The sequence below is a fragment of the Bacillus rossius genome, chromosome 6 (genome assembly GCF_032445375.1).
Source record: "Bacillus rossius redtenbacheri isolate Brsri chromosome 6, Brsri_v3, whole genome shotgun sequence".
Classification (NCBI taxonomy): domain Eukaryota; kingdom Metazoa; phylum Arthropoda; class Insecta; order Phasmatodea; family Bacillidae; genus Bacillus; species Bacillus rossius.
This window is the reverse complement of record NC_086334.1, coordinates 58,156,460-58,177,087: the sequence shown is the minus strand read 5'-3', so window position 1 is coordinate 58,177,087 and position 20,628 is coordinate 58,156,460. Positions and strand designations below refer to the sequence as shown.

Sequence of the window (20,628 nt, the reverse complement as noted above, 5' to 3'; positions counted from 1 at the left end):
TTTGCATGCTGGAAATGTAATGAATTTGGCCATTTACTGGTAGGTTTTATTTTTAGAATACTCCCATTTTCCACTTGTCCATATTTTATTTGTTATGCATTGTAGGGCTACATTCTATATCATCTTTCGGAAAAAACGAAAGACTGTCTAGAAGGGTTCTATGTTTGGATAATGGCTGTCCTTGAAATTAACATTTCTTGCAATTGTTTTTTTTTTTTGTACATGCTGCAGTAATTAATTGAAACAACTCTATATTATGCTAAAATACTGATAAGTAGGTAGGTAATGTCACAAATAGGCTTCCCATATGTTTTATAACTTTCATGGTATTATGTTGTTTGTTCTTAAGCATTGCTGTACAATTTATGTTGACTGTGTGACATAATATTGACTTGTAGTGAGGAAGTAGGTAGCCAAATTTGGTTACCACTTCTCGGTTTGACTCGCTCTGAGACCGAGTGAAGCAGCAGTGTGCCGCTTGACTGATCTACTAGTTAATTAATTAGGGCCTAGCAGCTTGTCGATATGGGGGTCATTGCAAAACTTGCAAGGTGATGAAATGAAAATGGAGCATTGATGGACCAAATGGTCAACAAGAGTACCCACACAGGCACATTCCCCATGCAAAGCCAGCTCCAGGTAGAGTTTTCGGAAAGGGATTTCATACAAAGAAAAAGGATGCAGTTGCAAAAAAAAACATGACAGTAAGTAAGTTGGAGATTGACTTTGGAATTCTTACAAATTCATGTTCTGAAGCACGGAACCTTTAATAGTTTCATACAACTTTTGATGAGAATGAAGTTTAACCCGTGAATGTAAGTGTTTAAGTAAGAATAAATAATATTATACTTTCTGAAATAAATTTTAAAAAAATTAGTTATTGTGCTTGGGAGGGGTTGTTGCCACCTCAGCCCCTTCCTCTGGAGTGTCACGCCTGTCTTAACCCGGATCGTCCGGGAGGCGGGGCTGGACCAGTGCGGGGGGCTGTTCCAGCGCTTCAACGTGGCGATCACACGAGCGCGCTCACTGCTGATCGTCGTGGGCAACCCCCACCTCCTGGACAAGGACTACAACTGGCGCCGGCTGATCCTCCTGGCCCGCGACGTGCACGGCTCTTACCGGGGCTGCGCCTACAGCCCGCTGGACGACAGCTGGAAGCAGGAGGTGTCCTCCCGGTTCTCCAGGGTGGGGCTGGTGTAGAGTGGCCTTAATCGTATTGCAAGACTGAAGTGTGTTGTTCGTGATTGTAGATTTTATATTGTTGTACATTGTGCCGTTGGTTTTTTAAAGTTCATTCAGTTGTCACTTGGCTGTTGATTGTGTGTCAGCTAAATGATTTGGTTGTGTGGGTTTGTTTGTTGGGTAATTTTACCACAATTGAGGTGGTTTTATTATGGAAAGTTGGGCAGTCACATAGGGATTGTGAATGTGGCTGTAAGAATAATGTTGTTATAAAATTTATACAATAACTTTATTAAACCAAATCTAACTAATAAACACACTCTGCCTAGCCCGCCAAGGCCTAGTTGTAGGACTGAGACCTTCATAACCAAGTAGCTATGATAAAATGCAGTGGTTTTCATCTGTAAAGGGATCAAGAATAAATCTTTTCAAAAGGAAAAGAAACATATACTTTTTGAACATACATGGGGGGAAAAAGGGGATTTATAAAAAATAATCTGTTTTGTATTTTTGTGCACAATTTTAAAAATTTCTTAAATGCATGTTAGTGTGTGTGCTGTTGGGTGTGTATTGGCCACTATAATCATTCCTTGTGGAACTCTTGTTTGTGCATTTAGTTGTTCTGTTGAAAACTGCTGGAAGTACAGCATTTAGAAAATAAAGGAGATGGCAAGATCTTGGGTAATGCTGTTCAAATATTGGCCTTATTGAGGAGCCACAAACATTTTGTGATGCTTTTGCATCCATTCTGTTTGTTGTTACCTTAATGCATTTCTTTTGTAAGCTTTTTTTTTTATTATTATTCAATAATCTGTTCCTGCAAGCGGATGTTGATAAAACTCCATTCTGAGCTTTTATTCTGTGGTATGTTTGCTAAGAAATTAAGTAGTGAAATAATAATGTAACTATTATTTATACCGTATATGGTTCTTACAAATTAATGTATTATGGTAATATTGTTAAGCATACGCATTTGAGGCTTTAGAATTCAGGTAAGTTAGTCTTTCTCAGACTGCACCAAAACAGCCACTAGCCAGAAGCTGGTAATGACAGTGGTGACAGTGTCCTTGAATAGCTGGACAGCCCAAACATCCCAGTTTTAAAAAAAAAACCTACAGTTAACACAAGTTGAGCTGTGGCCGCTACCATATCAACATTTTAACAAAAAACTGCCATTTTCCAGATAGCCTCAGCACCGAGATGTGGAAACTGTCTGCACATTTACCTCGTGACTGTAATTCATCCATTTCACATTCTTTAGGCGGATCCATTTTCTTTCCAAAAACATGTGTAGCAGCTACTCTCTCTTTCCATTGTCTTACCACGTGCCAAAACCTGGCCAAAGGCCAAAGACCTTACGCTACTTCGTACTCAAGCCTCCGCTCTCATTCACTGACTTAGCCTGAGCCAGTCCGCTGCCAGCTTTCAACGCTACCCACTCCTGACCTTCATACCACCTTCTCTCTTGCCCAATCCAGCAGTCCTCTCTCTCTCTCTCTCTCTCTCTCTCTCTTGACGTCTAGCACCCAACACAGCATTCACATATGAGGGGCTTCCATTAATTATGTGAGACTGTTTTGGCAATTTTTCGACCCTTCCCTCCACCAATCTCAAATAAGATTTTTCAAAATGCGTATTTTTAGTGTTAATATTATGTTAATCTGTGCATGATTGCATTGGATTTATTTATATTTGTATTTAAGACAGAGTGTAGTCTAGAATCACAATGAGAAAATCAAACAATAAAATACTTAAATAGGAATACTAAAATTTGTAAAAGAATATTCATTATAGAATATTCATTATAATTCAGTCAAGTGATGTGTGGTCTCACGAGTGACTTCTGGAACCCCAACATGTCCATGCAGTAAAATCATCTGCTCCTTCAACCTCGCTCTGATTTAGCCACTCTTAACCTCTGTCGCTTGCACACAGCTCAGTAGCTCAACGTGTGACAAGCATTTGGCACGCCGGTGCTCTGCAGCTCTTGTGATACCGCATGTACTGCAGCATCACGAGTTTGGCTGGCCAGTGGCGGCTAAACAACCAAAGGGCTACTGTGCTACTTTGTTGTGTCCCCCTAAATGCCTCACGAAACTAATGGACGCCCCTCAACAGCTGCCAGTTGGCAAGAAAACAAGTTGGCTGAATTGCAACCAAGGGCTACATCGGCTCATTGCGTAAACGATCAGTTCTCATAGAACCACATCAGTTATAGAACATCACGAAAAAAAAACCTTACAATAAAAAAATATTGAGAATCCAAACAATATTTACCAAGCATAACTATGTTAATAAGGTCACATCCAAGTTGCAGTTTTACTCAGTCAAAATGTTTTAGTTGTTCTAGTGATAATTGTTTTAAATCTTGTTACATCCTATGTACAGAGTTGTGACATAGTACTTAATATGTAAATATTTTCACATTCTTTACTGTGCAATCTAGTGATGCCCACATGACACCATACAGTATTATTAGAGATGGTGATTTATAGCATTTAAAATAATGACATTTAGCATTTTGAATTTGAAATTTAGCATTTTGTAGCATTTAAAAAACACAATTTAGCCAATTCTCTCATTTTACATTACTGAAGAAAAGTATATTTTTAAAAAAGAAACCGTTGCGCTTGCCGATTTACAGACATTTTTTTCTTCAACCGACTTCTCGGTGAATCTTTTTTTTTTTTTTTTTTCTTCCAGTCTGATGTTCCTCAGATTTAATGTGCTTTTCAAGTAAATCTTTTTTTTTTCCATTCCAGATGGCGATTACATAAATTAAAATTGCGCATTAAAATATTCGTATCACTTTCCTATAACTGTTCACTTTTGTATTCATTTATGCAATTGCGAATGGAAATGACGTTTCGTCCCATTTTTACCACGAGAAATAACAGTATACAACACATTCACGAGTATGCACGTATTTGTAAACACGCAACATTCCACAGACTACACAAGAACGTGGCTTTCACGTGAAACACAGCCAGAAAATGGGACTTACAATTGTTAGCGCAACGAAGCAGAGATGTCGCAATATGGTGGCCTAAAAACTTGTACTCTGCAAGATGACGGACAATCTTCCAGCTAGTTGTTCTTTGCTTTGTTTGCAATCGCGAGGCACGGATGGCCATTCTACATTCAATATTGACAAACAATAGTATGTAGTTGTGAATGACGTGACAATAAGATACTTGTGCCGAATACGCCATAAAATGATGGTTTCTTTTGATACTGAACTGAAACAAAATACAATCGGTAAATAAATTGTGTAGAGTGAAGACGAATCTACGTTTTTTACCTTGATTTCACATTTATCTCGGAATAGTCTAAATTTAGCATTTTATAGTGGAAAAAATATAATTTAGCATATTTTAGCATCTATTTAGCAAAAACTAAAAATCACCATCCCTAAGTATTATACATGTAGTATGAATAATCATTAGCCAATCAACATTTTGATTTTAAGTTTCAATTTTTAAATTTAAAATACAATTGTTAAGTAGTATTGCAACATATGCTCAGTCTGTTAAGAGCCGCGTGGAAGTTCGTAGGAATGTGTTAGCCTTGTTAGTAGCTCAGTACATTAAGTGTAATTTCTATATAAAAAATATAGATTATGTTTCTTAGTGTGTTATAACAATATTCATAGAATTGTATAATTTGCTTAATAAAATAATATACAAATTATTTTATTCAAAATACTTCACGGTGTATTTTGTTGCAAACTACATTCTGTCAAACATGTTATCCTTGAAAAAAATTTTTGCTTGATTTTTGCCCTGTGATAGTCCGTTTATCAAAGTAAGAAGATAATTCACAATTGAAGCATCAAAGTAATGAACCATGCTTTTAATGACAGGTAATATCAACTGTGTTTGTATAACTGTCTTTCAGCACTGATCACCGACCAGCTGCTTCTGATTTTTTTGTTAATCTATTGTTTCAACACCCTAAGAGCAGGTATTCTAGATCTCATCATAAAGAATGTGTTTGGTGACTTGTCACTACCTTAAAAATAAATTTTTTAGTCAGTATGCACATATAGTTATGGGGAAACATTGAAACTAGCTAAATGCTGTTCATGACATCGTCAGAAATTGACAGTCATACTTGGCTAAAAATGGGTTTTCCTATGTACCGTATTGGCCCGAGGATAGGCTGACATCAATGATAGGTTGACCCCTTCCTTGGTGTCCTTAAAGGTAGGAAATATTTTATATATCTTTTAATATTTTGTCCCCCTTGTTGGCCATGCTAAATTGTTCCTTTTATTCACAGTACATTATTTTGGTTTATCATTGCAAATGTTAAATATTGTTTATCTGCAGTAAATCTGCATACTATGGATAATTTTACAATTTTTTTTTTTCCTTGGAGGTTGTGATTATAGGCAGGCACAATATTTTGGGATTACTGCATATTTGTGTGAAATTTCACCCAAATATTATTATCTTTCCTTTTAAAATACCAATAGATTTACGTATGAAATTCACACAGAACTGCAGCTTATTGCTAGTACCAGCAGTAAAAGGTAATGCACTGCTCAGCAAAATATCTACATATACCATAATGCAATAAAAATGGCATACTTGAGCTTTATGCGTAATGATGCTAAAGTTAATCTTTTAGTGATTTTATTTGTTAGAAGGTGAACGTGACATTGTGAAAAGGAATCAAATACTGAACGTAAATTTGTTGTATTCTAAATTTTTGAAAGTGGATTCTCAGTATTTTTAAGAAGTAAAAATTCAATTTTATAAAGAAATAAATGCTACATTTTTAATTAAAATATGCATTATTACAAATATAATTAATTCATGTCTCCTATTGTAGAATAAAACTATATGAGGGTGTTCATGCCATCTCTTTACCAAATAATTTTAGTACTTATTTTTAAAAATAATGAATAAAATGTTATTATTTGTGACCAAAGCAACATTGAAGAATATTTAGTATGTTTTCTCAAATGTGCTTTATTACATAAAGTGCAACATTAAAATAAAATGTAATTTTTTTAATAGTTATATTTTCAGTGGTGTTTAGCAATGTTTGTTAATTATATTTTTAATGTATTTTTGTAATATTGGGTTGAAAATCAGTTAAAATGATTTATATTTTGTTTTTGTATGAATAAGACTGTATATGTATTTAAATGTGTTTACAAAGTTTTCCCAAATGTCCAATTTGTTTTTACATGTTTTGCTTTGAAAAGAGTGAGCATGCACGCACATTTTTTGTATTCACTTATGTATTATTCATCATTAATCATGTATGATCTTAATTCTTACCCAAAGAAATAAGTATATGCTGAATTTATTTTAAGTTTTCCTTAATGTGGTTTTTGTAAAACTTTTGAGAGTTATTTTTACTATAAAAGGTCATTGTATTAAGTTTCTTATGTGAAATGGGTGATATTTATAAAGTATGAAAATTTTATCCTTGTATTATTAATTTTTTTTCTTAGTGAACCAGTTTTCTATTTTCATCATGCACCTTTAAACCTGTTATTTTACTACTAGGTTTCTTCCTGCACAAGTGTGATTGCCAACTTAGGTTTTCTGCTTTAGGATATCTCTTCTGTAGTGATGTATATTTAAAAAAATTTTGCCATAAATATTACAAGTGTAAAAGGTATTTTTAAGTTGTATGTACATATATGAAATATAAATGTTATAACTTTATTAAATTGAACATTTTCTAAACATTGGTCACAGATTTGTAGTTACTTAAAAAATAATTATTGTAGAATTGTAACACTTGGGGGGGGGGGGGGGGGGATGGTGTGTACGGCTGCTTCAATTAAGAGTGTTTGGCCAAGAATTGAGGTACTTGCTATCTGTAGATCAGACACAGTTCACTTGCACCGCATTCAAGGTGGACCTCAGCCATGTTTGTCGTCTTGCCTGCTTCCGACACGGAAAAGACATTGCGTTTGAAAAACAGACTATCTTCTTTGCTCAGTAAATTGGTGAAGCAATTTAAACTACATGAGGTATTGTTCGTGAGAAAATGGGTTATGTTTGAAATTGGGTAGGAAGATTTTCTAAAGAGTTTCTTCTCTGTGTAATTTTAAATTTTTTGAAGGGGTTGGGGTGTGTCATTTGTCCCTACAGCAAAACATGATACACCACGGTGTTTAAATAGACATTTTAAGGATCATGGTGGTACAAAACTACCGTATTTACTCGCGTAAAGGCCCCCCTTTTTTTCCAAATTTTCGACTCCAAAAAAGGGGAAGGGACATAGCTTTCTTTATCTTTATGTTGTTTGAGATAGGACTAACTGCTTACGTCTGGCATGCCTCACGACGGTCCTACTGAGAACGGACAAACTATAATACCAGTCTCTGTATCACTGCCGCTTACAAAATCACCTCCCGCCGCTCACAATACATGGCTTGCTGTTTGATGCATGCCAAGCTGCCCTGGCCTCAGATAAACCAGAAAAACACGTTTTTAAATTTTTTCCCAAAAATGTTTACAAAAAAAGGAGGGGGGATGTATACGCGGGCGGGGCCTTTACGCGAGCAAATACGGTAGTAGTAATCAAAAATTTGAACTTTTTTTTATACTAATATGTCTTTTAATTACTTTCAAACATAATAAACATGGCTGATTGCAATCAACATTAATTAAAACAGCTATTTAATTCATTCAACTTATTTTATTTGCTCTGAAATGCAGAGTTATTTTCCAGAATTTGATTTTTCTAAAGTTTTGAAACTAATAATGTAAATGGAGCATATACTTTGTTCAGTGTCAATATACTACATTTCAAACAATCTACCAAATTACAGCATAAATAATCATTGTAAACAAAGTTAATGTATAGAAATTTTTTTAACTGTCACAAATAAGCCTCCCTTGTTTAAAGACATACTTAGATGTGTGTGTTTTTTATACTTTAGGTTAGCTTTGTAAACTTATTTTAAAAATAGTAACACATGTGTTTAATAATCAGTTTTTGATTCAAGTAAATAATTAAACTTCTGTGATAAATGAAGTTCCTATGCCTATCTATAAGATTTGAGGTGCATATGATTTATTCCTGTAGAAAGTAGAACTGGAATAACAAATTTGGTTAGCATGTGGTTGAAAATTTATAAATGACTTTTGTGTGTTAACTTTAAAAATATATTAAGAATGATTAGATTATTTATCACAAGACTGTATCACAGACTGTATTGTTCGACCTTGGTAACTTTGCTTTTCACTTACAGCCACCTGCCTGTCCACCTCCCTCCACTAACTTGGCGAGCCCTGACTTGCCCTTTTTCCTGGTTTACCTGCTTGTACGATTACTGGCACGTTTGTGTTAATGTGTTCGTTTTGTGCCTTCTGCCTTCAGCAAGATGTTTGTTTGGCACATTATTTGCCTGTTTCAATGGGATACTATTTGAAGGACAGTCTGTTTCAGTTTCCTGTGGCAGCAACTAACTAATTTGCCTGCCACTGATATTAAAATTAACATCAGAAAAAAAGTATATCTTGGAAGCCAGTAAATGTGATACCTTGAAGAAAATAAAATCTGTGTAATTTTGCTCCAATTTCTTTTCTCCCATAGACACCCATGCACCCTACTGCATGTTCCCAAAGAATACTGGCCTTGAATTGAAAGTTAAACAAATACATATATAAGAGGCCAGGTTTTATTATGCTTAGTATCAGTTTAATTCTCTTTCTAGGAATGTTATAGTAGTAATATTGAAATTGGATTAATTTATAAGAATAACCTTCCAGTAACTGTGTCTTTGTTTTATTTTCTCTTCTCACCAAAAGTATTATGTCTGTAAATACTTTGTTCATATTAAGAGGTGCAAATGTTCTACTTTGGCTTTACTGAAGAAAGTATATTTTTGTTGTACAGAGGTTTTTGCTGTATAGTGACTTTGTAAAGGGTTGACTGTAAAATAATTTATAGATCTAAATTTATAAGTGAACCAGCCTATTGTGAGGTACTTTATGCTCTTGTAATTGCTTCATAAATTTTTTGACAAGTTAGGGTATTGATCTTCAGTAATTGCAGTGTGCCTTAAATAGATCTTTCAAATATATGTAAAGGTACAATAATATTTTTATATTATAGAAAAGAAAATGGCACCTATCAGATTTTTAAATATTATCTCAATAAATGTTCTAAGCATATTTGAAGCCTATTGAAAAATTTGTATTTATCAGTTGTAAGAATTAAAGTGTGTTTGTTAAATTTTTTATTTTACTATTCATATAATTTTTTTTCCTTTAATTCCTTAATTGTGTTAGTTAAATAGCAGTTACCCTCAATACAAATATTTTTTATAATTTATGATATAAATTGGTTGAGGGAGGGGAGGTGATTTTCTGAAAACTGGCGAAACCGAGAACTGACCCATTACTATAGCAGGTTTAATGGGGTGAATACAGACATGATGATCTACAAGTATATCTTTGTTATTCCTAACAGTAAGACTCAATGCAAAGGTGGGTTATGATGCATATTGTAGAAACCCTTTGTGACATAGATCACAAGCAGGAGTTGGAGGATATTGCAAGTCTGCTAGGCAGACTGGATTAGAGGCTATAGTGCCAGTCAGACAGACTCAGGAGTAGCAGATAATGGCTTGAAATGGGAGGAATAGTAGGTGATCCTCCCAGCTATGGACATTTAAACCGATATGATGGCTTCCATCCTAAGTTTGTCTCAGCAACAAAAAAAAAAATTAGGAAAGCCAAACATCTTTTTTTTTCGTGGCATCAAAATTATTGTACCTTCCTTGCGACCCATCAACTAAAGGCAGTCTAATCAACACAAATGGAAATTTAATTGGACCCTGCTACGCTAGCCATTTTGCGCGATCCACAACCTGAGAGCAGCAAATCTGCTGTCTCTGGCCGACAAGCAGTCGCAGCCCTGCAGAAACTAGGTCGCTCAGATGTGACGGGAGACTCCATGCAAGCTGCAAGCAGCCGGACACCTTCTTTTTGGTTCTCATTGCCACTTATTGTCTCTAATGCCCCTGATGATGAGATGAGTAGTCGTCTATGAACCTTCACGGATATTGTATGTATTCCTGCCTCCCACACTGGCCAAATGCTTCAAGGCTGAGAACTGTCGTCACGTATCCACTACCCGTCTGGAGTGGGTGATAGCACCACACATTTTGGCCTGGTGAAAAAGTGTAATGTCTGATAACCGCCATCAGTACTTTTTCCAATGTTGGCTATAGGTAATGGGAAACAGGTATATTTGGTTAAATGATTTTGAAGCTGCTTACAAAATCACAAGTAAAGTTTTTGTGCAAGTACAAACTGTGTCTCAGCTAATTGGCGCGTAAGCAATACGGCACTTGTGTCACTGGGCGGTCCTTCACTCTCTGCTTCCTGACATATTTTATTACTACTTTGTCATGGGAGGGGAGACAGTCCAATGCCAAATATTGCGATAAGCCAAATCATCTTCGTTGGGCAACTCTTTCAGTAAACTGCTCGAAATGTTATGGCCTTTGCTTCAGTTTGTTATATTATTATATTTAAGAGAATATAAATTTATTTTGTAAGTGGCAGGCTTTGGAAAAGTAACAAAACAACAATGCTTTAAAACTCAGAGGTGACACTAAAGGCCCAACAACAAAAAAATCACTTCAAATTAATAAATTTAAAAAAAAATGCAGGTTCGTCTATAGCTATGCCTCCATTTATTTTTGTTTCATAGTTAATTGTACTTGACAAGAGAAAACAAACGTCATTTTGGTAATAAGAATTTGGTTTGATGAAGTTAATTACTTAAAATTGATAATAGGGGCTGGCCTGTAAACATTTTAAACAATAATATAAAATACAAATCCATTTTAAAAAAATAAACAAATAACCAATTTGCATGATCACGCTTTCCTGTTTTGCTTACAGTTGGTACATCTAGTTATGGAAAATACCAAAATTATAGTCATTAACAACTTAAGCTATCGCATATTTTATCAACTGCTGGCATCCCATGGCGAACTGGCCGGCTGTGGGTGTCGCGGAGAATTTGGAGGTAGTATTGTCGGGAGTGATAATTTATGATGGAGCTAGGCTACCAGGTGGCATCTTAGTAGCCTTCAGGTACAGAGGACCAGAGATCTGTGTCTGGGATACCGATTTTTGGATTCTTGGACAGTTCTTCGACCCTGTCTGTGAATAAGCCAAATCCAAAAGAATTATATTTGGTCCACAGACAGTTGTTAATTAGGCATAAATGCCCACAAAAGGGGAATGGTCGGGGATGAGAATGTGTGTCGAAAACTCACCAAAACAGGCTGCTGCGGTGTGGCTTCAGGAGAAGACTTGCGAGGTGCCCGCGAAATCAGGACCGAAACTGGTGCTGTGGATGCGGAAGCACTCATAATTTAATTAGGAAATGATAAAATTCTTTACACTACAGCACAGTCCAACTAATAAGCTTTCTAAAGGCTTAGGGAAGGCATCCCTAGACGAGGCGACTACATCCTTGCAGTAGTAGCGAAGTTGAATAGTGCTGATGGCTGGCCGAGAAACGATACTGCTCGTGAGAAGTCGCGCCGATAAGTCTCTTGCAGGGCAACTGTGAAGCTTAATTAAATCAGCACTTAGTAGTGATAGTTTTAGTCGAATTATTTTTCATTCGCTGCAAGCTGAACGGTGTTGTTATTGATGACTGAATGTGTGTGAACGATTAAAAACTGTTCCAATTGATATTCACTCTGCAAATATAATTATTATTTTTGTTGTTAATACCAATTTTAAAACTATAATTACCGGCTCAGTGTTAACATAACGAAAATTACTGAGTATAATATAAGGGTTTAATGTATTACTAATAATATTGTTTAAAATTAGTCAAATGATTGAGGGAACTATTTTAATAATATTTACATATAAAATACCGCGAGCACAGAGTAATGAAAAAAAGTAATAAACTGTAACCATAATTTCTGTGCTGAAAACAATCTTATGGACCAAACCTCAAAAATCTTAATACTGGTATTACCTACCTCTTTAAGCATGACTTGCATTGTAATTGTAACCATGTATAAGTAGCAAGGTAATAATAATAAAACAAATACAAAATCAAAAATCTGTTAAAGCATTTTATCAATCTCAGTATGGACTAGTCGATTGTTACAATAAAAAAAAAATTACGAATAGACAAGACCTACTGCATAACCATAGTACAAAACTTTTGTTTAAATACACAAACACAATACATAAACCTTTAAAAGCATTAAATTTTATCCCGAGCATTGAGCGCAAGAACTTTAAAGTATATCTTTACAAAATGGCTAATATCCTTACGTCGCTGCTTTTCCGGAAATTAATAATAAATTGCGGGGGAAAAAATCTTTTTTTGAAAACTATGGATGTTCTTGTATTTATCCAGAAAAAAAAAGTATCTTTATATTCCTACTGGTTTCTAAGAAAAAACAATTTATAGCTTACATTGTAATACCTATGCATTGACATAGCCATGGCCATTTTTTTTTATATGGAGAATCACTGGATCAGCAAACCTAACATTTACAACCTTCCATTCTGAAGCCATATTTGTGCATGTTCAGTATAAATATTGAAGGTTTTGAGGGCGTACCAGTGTTAAGGCTTGAATACTGGTGGAAAATAATGGGCGCCACCACGTGAGTGGGCACGTGGACTCGGTTTGAAACTCTAACTCAGGGCGTTACATGGCCCGTGTGCGCCGAGATATTAGCCCTCCTGATTTTTAATGCACACCTGTTCCTAACCAAGCCCGCTCTCAGCATCGGGCACGCTTCTAATTATCGCAGTGGGCTCTTAGGGCGTCCCATACGCCGCTGACTGGTTAAGGACCCACGTGGCTCAATTAAGTTGGTTTTATTACTCACATTACACGTCCTTACACAATCCTTCCTTGATACTGTTATAAAATGCCTGAGGCACGAATCGAATTAGGTGAGGAGGCGAACCACGCACGTGGTCGCCTCAAGTTGCAGAGACGTCCGCTCTCGGCCGGCTGAAGGAGACTGGGCTGAGACAAGGGCTTGCGGAAGGCAACATGGCGCCCTTCACGCCGAACACAATTACCATTAACATCTTGGCTATTGCGTGCCCCGGGTTATTATTGAAAATAACATGAACTCTTTATAAAAATTAGTACATCACATCCATGACCAGACTGTCTGTAATTATTACTTATATGGTAGAAAACAGTTTAAATCAAGTTACATGCTAGTTCCTCCGTCGCCCGCTAGGGAGCATCCTTGCATCGCTTGCACGTATTTTATTACAAAAACATCATAATTTAATTAAACAAAAGACACTCACATACATAGCCGTCGTGACACTATTTTGGGGCGAAAAGAAAAGGATTACAATAATTATTAATACATATAGGGGTGCGGCGCACTGCAGCTAAGTGCCCTCTTGCCGGGCTAGCAACACACGCACGCACAAGCGGGAGGTTTGAACAGATGGTGGTGTTTGGGCGGTGGCATATCGGGCTCAAAGGGGCCGCAGGCCCGGACGACGTCAGTTTGTTACATAGTGAGAATGGTTGTTTATATTAGGTTAGATCCATTAAAAATAATTTAAAATATTGTGGATGGTTGGTTAGATTAGTATAGCTACAGTAAAAATACTGTAAATTGTAAGAATTGTTGGTTAGGTCAGGATAGCTACATCTTAAATTGGTAATGCCTAAGCAACCATAAAAAAAAATTTCTGTATAGTTAGTGTAGCAATACTAACCTAATCAACTGTCCACAAAGTTTTTAAGTATTTTTAAGGTAGCTAACTAACCTAATCGACTATTCTCACAATTTGACTTACGTTCTCCAAAACAGAACATACAGACCCAGATGGAAAAGAAAAAATGTCAACTGCAGTTTCAATGCACAGATTTTGTAATGTAAGCTATACATTTTATTTCTCAGAAACCAGCAAGAATAAAAATATGTTATCAGGAACGTCTCTAGTTTTTGAGAAGAAAAAAAAAATATTTTCTGAATTTTATTATTAATTTTTGGAAAAGCCACTACTTAAGAATTTTACTACAAAAAGTTTTTTTTTGTTCTCTTGGTAATATATCATCTTAGTAGTAGTACATTTTATGTGTATGTAATTTGTAAACATGTTTCATGTATGTATACAATAATTAACTGCATGTTGTGGATAGCTTCTAATTGGGGAATTTCAAGTACATAAACTGATGTCTCAGAATATTAATAAATTAATTATAAAGGCAAGCTTTGCAAAAAGATTGAATTTGCCTTTTACATAGCAAAATACATAGTACTTATATTTAATTTGTTTAATACATGCACTCTATATAATAAATGTTTTTACAACATTCTTATCAATACCATAATTACATAAATAACCCAAAAACTGAAATTAGTTTTTTTTTTTTTTTTGGAAGGACATCCATTTAAAAAAATAAGGATGTCCATATTTTTTGGTTTAATTCTGTTTCTTCGCTCACTCATCTGCCCTACCTTGGAAAATACTCTTTCAGATGGTACTGATGAGGCTGGCACACACAAGTACTTGTGTGCAATTTGGTACATATGTGGCATTGAGTTTTTTTTTTTCCAGTATGAAAGCGGACAGTTTTCGATCCTGATATGGGGATTCAATATATGTACTGTCTAACATTAATTGTTGCATCACTTCCTAGATTGGAATTACGTTTCAAATTGCACGAGTCAAAAACTCCCATAAGTCATCACTTTTTGCACTGATGTTGGTGCAACTGGGCTCGATTTCAGACACATGCCGTGAAGCACTTCTCGTACACAGATTCTGAACTTCTTTCATTACCAGTTCTTGAGCACAGGCCTCATTAGCATCTGACGTCGACCCAAGTGTCTCCTCGGCTCCTTCAGGCCGTTATGCCTCGTCAACGTCCTCCCTGTGTTTTCCCCTGTGAAGTGCGACGGCCAGGGACGCACCCGCGTGCGCCCTTCCATGCCAGTGAGCCAGTGCGAGTGTGTAAATATTGTATATAATTTATTAATTCTGTAAACGTGTTGTAATTAATGTTTCGTTTAGCTGTGAATATTCTGTGTCTCCGCAAGTATGTTAGTATGTATTTGCAGCCTGGCACGCCACGAGACGGGGCTCTCTCCCACGCCGGCCGATTTCCCCTCCCCTCCCCTCAACCCGCGGGCGCCGGCCCGCGGGCTAGCGGGGAGAGTCAGTCGTGTTCAGGGCTCGAACGAGGACGGTCGAGTACGCCGCTCCGCGCAGCTCGCGAGGCGCGTACCCGTAGCTCGTGGCCACTTCTCGTTTTGCAGTTCACGAGTACGGCAGTCAAGCTGCCTCCGCGAGTCATTCGCCGCGTTACGGAGTTTACGAGTCGTCTAGTGACGTTACCAGCCGAGTACGGCAGTCAAGCTGCCTCCGCGAGTCATTCGCCGCGTTACTGAGTTTACGAGTCTCCGAGACGTTAATCGCAGAGAATTCCGGACCATACGTTACGTAACAGGGCGCACGCGCACAGCGCTTCTTCGTGGTGTAACTTAACGGGACTAGTATTACGTGTAAGCAGCATCTGTGCCGGGACGTCATAGCGGACCTTACGGTGTTACGTGAGTCTGGGTCGCCGTAGGAGGGGAGCTGGTTCCGCGGTGATTTCGCCTGGCTGCGGCAGGGTCATAAACCGTTAATAAAAGGGGCTCGTGAAAACCATCAACACCGAATTGTTATTGGAACAATTTACCAATATTCCTCTCCACCTAACTCCTCCCTCCAGGTCCCGCAGTTCCCGGTCCCGGCCACGTTGGCCTGGACCCACTCTCCGCAGAGCAGTACGGGCATAACTGGACATTCACGCAAGCAGGGAACCGGGGGCCTCAAGCCGAGGGACGTCACATCATTTCCGAAACCCATCTTTTTGAATCGCAGATCTACAAATGTAGCAATGGATGATATTTTGCCTTTTTCAAACTGGCTAAATCTGCTGTAGAGATCTTCCAACAAATTACGTTTTAGTTCGCATCCAACTGCAGTTTTCATGCTTACTATTTGTAGTTTCATTTGGACACCTATCATCAAGGGAATAACTTTTGAAATGGTTGGGTACTTTTCTGCAGAAAACTCAATTGTTAAAAGGTTGAATATTTTAAGAACAGGTACATAGTCTTTTATTACTTGCCATTGGTCTACTAAGGGCCGATATTATGACCTCCGGCTAAATCCTCAGGTTAGATAGCCTTCAGGTTAGGCTAGCCTCGGGTTAACGAACGAGGGGTGTATTATGACCCATACTTAGCCTGCGGTTGGCTAACCGGAACCTCACGAAGCGTGTGGTTTAATAATGGGTGTGTTGGTAATGAAATAAACCAGAATTTGGTAACTTTTGTTGCAAGACAGTTTTTTTTTCTGGTAGAATGTTAGTCAGCTGTTTGTTTGTATTGTGATTCGGAATGTTTACAGCTGCAGAAAAGAAATATGCCGCGAACTTTATCTTGCAACAGATATAATTAAATTAACCAAAAACTACTTTGATGTCAAAGCTGCTTTGTATTAAACCATAAAATTACAATTTACTATTCAAAACCGTGTGTCCGTGTGTTTTCAACTTTACTCTTGTATTGAAACTCACAATTTTGTTAGGTTATATATTAAGCCAAAACTAACGAAGTGATTCTATACAAAAAAAATAAATAGGGATGACATTTTTGCTAGAGAACACTTATTTCTTTCATAAATTTATTTCATAATCAAATAATATAGACCCTGTTTCGGGAAAATACTTGTCGATTTTCATTTCACTGGTGTAGGTTTCATTTTTGTACTAATAGTTTCGTATCACGTATCCAAATTAATCCGAACCTGATGGAATTAGTTTGTGGTATAGGATGCTTGCTGTTTTAATTTAGTAGGTCCAGAGATATTAGACATATTCACTGGGGAAATAATTATGATTGTAAAATGTATACGAAAGAAATACATTTTTACAAGACCTGACATAATTTGTTTGCATCATGATATGTTAGGTATTTTGTGTTATGTACTGGATTTTTCAACATTCTAAATTAAAACAGCAAGTATAATGTAAAACAAGACCAACATATAAAGGGTCATGCCGATAGGATCAAGGGATAAACTTGGATACGGGAAACAGAATAATTCCAGTGCTGTTTTTGTTTTGAACTTGCGTGGCAGGTAGATAATAAATACCTAAAGGTTTATAAAATAGGAAAGAAATAATTGGGTAACATTTATTTTCACATTCAATTATATTCATTGAATTAGAACCACGTCTGAAGTCGTATGAAGTGCATTTCATTCCCGGCATATGTCCACTGTATTACGAATAAAAATTCACAGATACAACTTCCACGAAAACACGCATTTTATAGGTAATAATAACCCTCGTTTTACAATATTAAAATTCACTTATTTACACATATTCTTAAGCAGGAACTTTTAAGTTTATATACGTTGCATACGTTTATGTACTTCGTGTTCAATTAAAGTCAAAGAAAAATACAAGACTCGACGAGAATAGAAAAGCGTGACTACACTTTCATGCCATGTAATTTTTAATAAAACTTTGACGAATACGGCGAAGCATTTTATATTTAGTAATAAATTATTCCATCGCATCCTGCAAATATTCAATAGAATTCCTTTAATAGTCATCATCACTATCAACAACTAACCTCGCCTGATTCATCGCCATTTTATTTTCTGTTGCTTAGCCTCCGGTTAAGCAGCTAGCGGCCGGTTCATCCACCCAAATCCACCCGCTAGGTTAGCCGGAACTTTTTTTTTTTTTTTTTTTTTTTTTTTTTTTTTGGACAGTGGCCTACAGCATGAAGCCCACGGCCATAGTTCAGAGTGTCGGGAGCATGTTAATCAGAAGAGGAGACTAGAGAATAAACTACATCTTCTTGGTAGAGGCCCGTCTACCGAGGGTGGAGTAGGCCGTGGAGCATGGAACAAGGAGTTAGGGAGGGCCAGCCACCAAGGAAGTTACAAGAGCAACCCCAGGGTTACAAAATGATGCCATTGGACAAAAAGTAAGCGATGATTGCCAAATATGCAGCGTGGGTGGAGGTGTATACCATATTAGGGTATGATAGTGGGGACGGCAATTCCAGTTCTTGAAAAGTACGTAGGAGGTGCGTTCTCGCACTCAAACGGGGACATTCCAATAAAAGATGCTGAACATCTGCGACAGGAGCCCCACAAGGGCAGGTCGGATGGGGTGTCATGTTCAGTCGACAGAGGTGCTCTGGAGTCAGAAGATGCTCGGACCGAAGACGGAAGGACATGACCGCCTGACGGCGAGAAGTATATGGGGGAAGCGTTTTGTAAACTGGAACCGTAGAGGGATGGAGAGAAGGGTAGAGCGATGAATGCGTGTGGGCATAAGCAATCCAATCCTGGAACATAATCTCCTTGAAGTATCTCTTCACGAGAGGGAGCAGAGGCTGGTACGAGGCGGGTTGTACTAGGTGACCGGTGGATATGGCTAAATTGGCCATCTTATCGACAGTTTCATTTCCCCCCAAGCCAACATGGCTGGGAACCCAAAGGAACGTAACAGGGCCCGAATGTGGTTCAATTTGAAGGCAGAGGCGTTTAATACGTAAGAGAAGCAAGTCGGAGGTCTGATGAGAAGAACAGAGGGACGTGAGAACGCTGGCAGAATCTGAAACAATCAAGGGAATGGGAACCACGTGCGACAGAATATATTGTAAGGCCATAAGTATTGCAAGCGCTTCGGCATAGTAGATGGAAGTGTAATCAGGAAGCCTGTAAAGTCCAGATCGACCGTGCGAGGAGTCAAACCATGCGGCACCCACACCATCCTGACGTTTAGAGCCGTCCGTATATATGCGAGAGGCAGAGGGGTAGGATGCAAGAAGTTCCAAGTATATTTGCCGAAGCACCGCGGGGGGTTTGTCTTTATGACCCTCAATACGAACCAAGGGGACATAAGTAAGAACATCAAACGAGTAGCAGTATTTATAACAATACAGTCCGGGATCAATGGATCGAGCAGCAGTAAGAACTGGAGTGGGAATGTCATATAGGGCGTCCATAGCCCGTCGTAAACCTGGCAGCCTTACGATACGAAGGTGAACCCAATGGCGGGCATATAGCATACGGCGAGATAAGGATAATGGAATAAGGCCTAGTTCAATGTACATATACATGATAGGTGTGGATTTAAACGCACCGAGGATGATTCGCATAGCATTATTCTGAAGTGTTTCCAACCTTTGCAACTGGGAAGTGGACGCATGCATTAATACCTGGCTACCGTAGAGAAGGATCGGTCGGATAGTAGAAATGTAAAATGAGCGAAGACTACGGACATCAGCCCCCCAAGTTTTCCCCGCTAGAGCCTTAAGGAGGTGTAACCGACGAGAGCATTTATCAATGACATAATTAATGTGAGCGATACCGAGCATTCGTTGATCTAAGAAAACACCAAGGTATTTGATGCACGTGACTATAGGTAAGGGAACACCATCCAATGAAATAGCATGAGCAGGCGTCGTAACCCGTTTTCGTGTGAAGTGAATTATCTTCGTTTTCGATAGGGACAGACTGAACCCATGCGTTCCCAACCAATGTTGAGCCTTAGTGAGTGCAGCTGAAAGAGTAGTACTAGTGTCAAGAATAGTAGAACCACGATACCACAACACCACATCATCGGCGTACGCAGTTAATTTAGCCGAAGTTCCAATGTGAAATATAAGGTCTTGAGTATAGAGAAGGAAGAGAAGAGGGCTAAGAGAGCTTCCTTGCACTAATCCCTGGGACACCTGGCGGGTGTAAGGTGCAGGTCGTACCATCCGCGGTGTATAAGTACGAGAAGAGAGTAAGGCAGAAAGGATCCTGATAATCTGACTAGGAAGTCCTAATGCATATAGTTTCGAGTACAGGATGGGAAGTTGGACATTATCAAAAGCCGCAGATATGTCCATGAATATGGCAGAGAAGATCTCTTTACGTTGAAAGGCTAAACGAATTTGAGAGTATAGGGAGCAGATTGCATCTTCAGTGCCCATACCAGAACGAAAGCCAAATTGTTCTGGACGAAGGAGGTTATGATACTCGAACCACCACACCAACCTATTTTTGAGTAACTTCTCAAATAATTTAGCCAAGCACGAACGGAGAGCGATAGGTCTATAGGAGGTGGCCTCAAGAGGAGACTTGCCTGGTTTAAGTATCGGAAGGATGTAGAATTCGCGCCAGCTAGGTGGAATAATGCCAAGCCGTAGAATGAGGTTAAAAATGTTCAATAAGAAGGACTGCGCATTTACAGGAAGATGACGGATCATACTATAAGTAACCAAGTCCGGTCCGGGTGCAGAATCAGGCGTAGTCTGGACACATTGAGAGAGTTCTGAAAAAGAAAAGTCTTGTAGGAGCGAGGTACAGTCCTTATCCTTTGACGTGGGGCGAACCGGAGGAACGTCATCGAGGAAAGGCGGAGGAGAAACTGTAG

The 20,628-nt window shown here is 38.0% G+C and overlaps 1 protein-coding gene across 1 annotated transcript in view; it reads left to right on the top strand.

Moving 5' to 3' along the window:
* The window catches only part of LOC134533231 (putative helicase mov-10-B.2), a 98,299-nt gene extending 87,249 nt beyond the window's left edge, over positions 1–11,050 (top strand). The window contains exon 20 of the mRNA XM_063370638.1: positions 994–11,050. Within this exon, the coding sequence (XP_063226708.1) occupies positions 994–1,200 (207 nt within the window). The 3' untranslated portion in view covers positions 1,201–11,050. The remainder of the gene's footprint in view (positions 1–993) is intronic.
* The last annotated feature ends 9,578 nt before the right edge of the window (positions 11,051–20,628 follow it).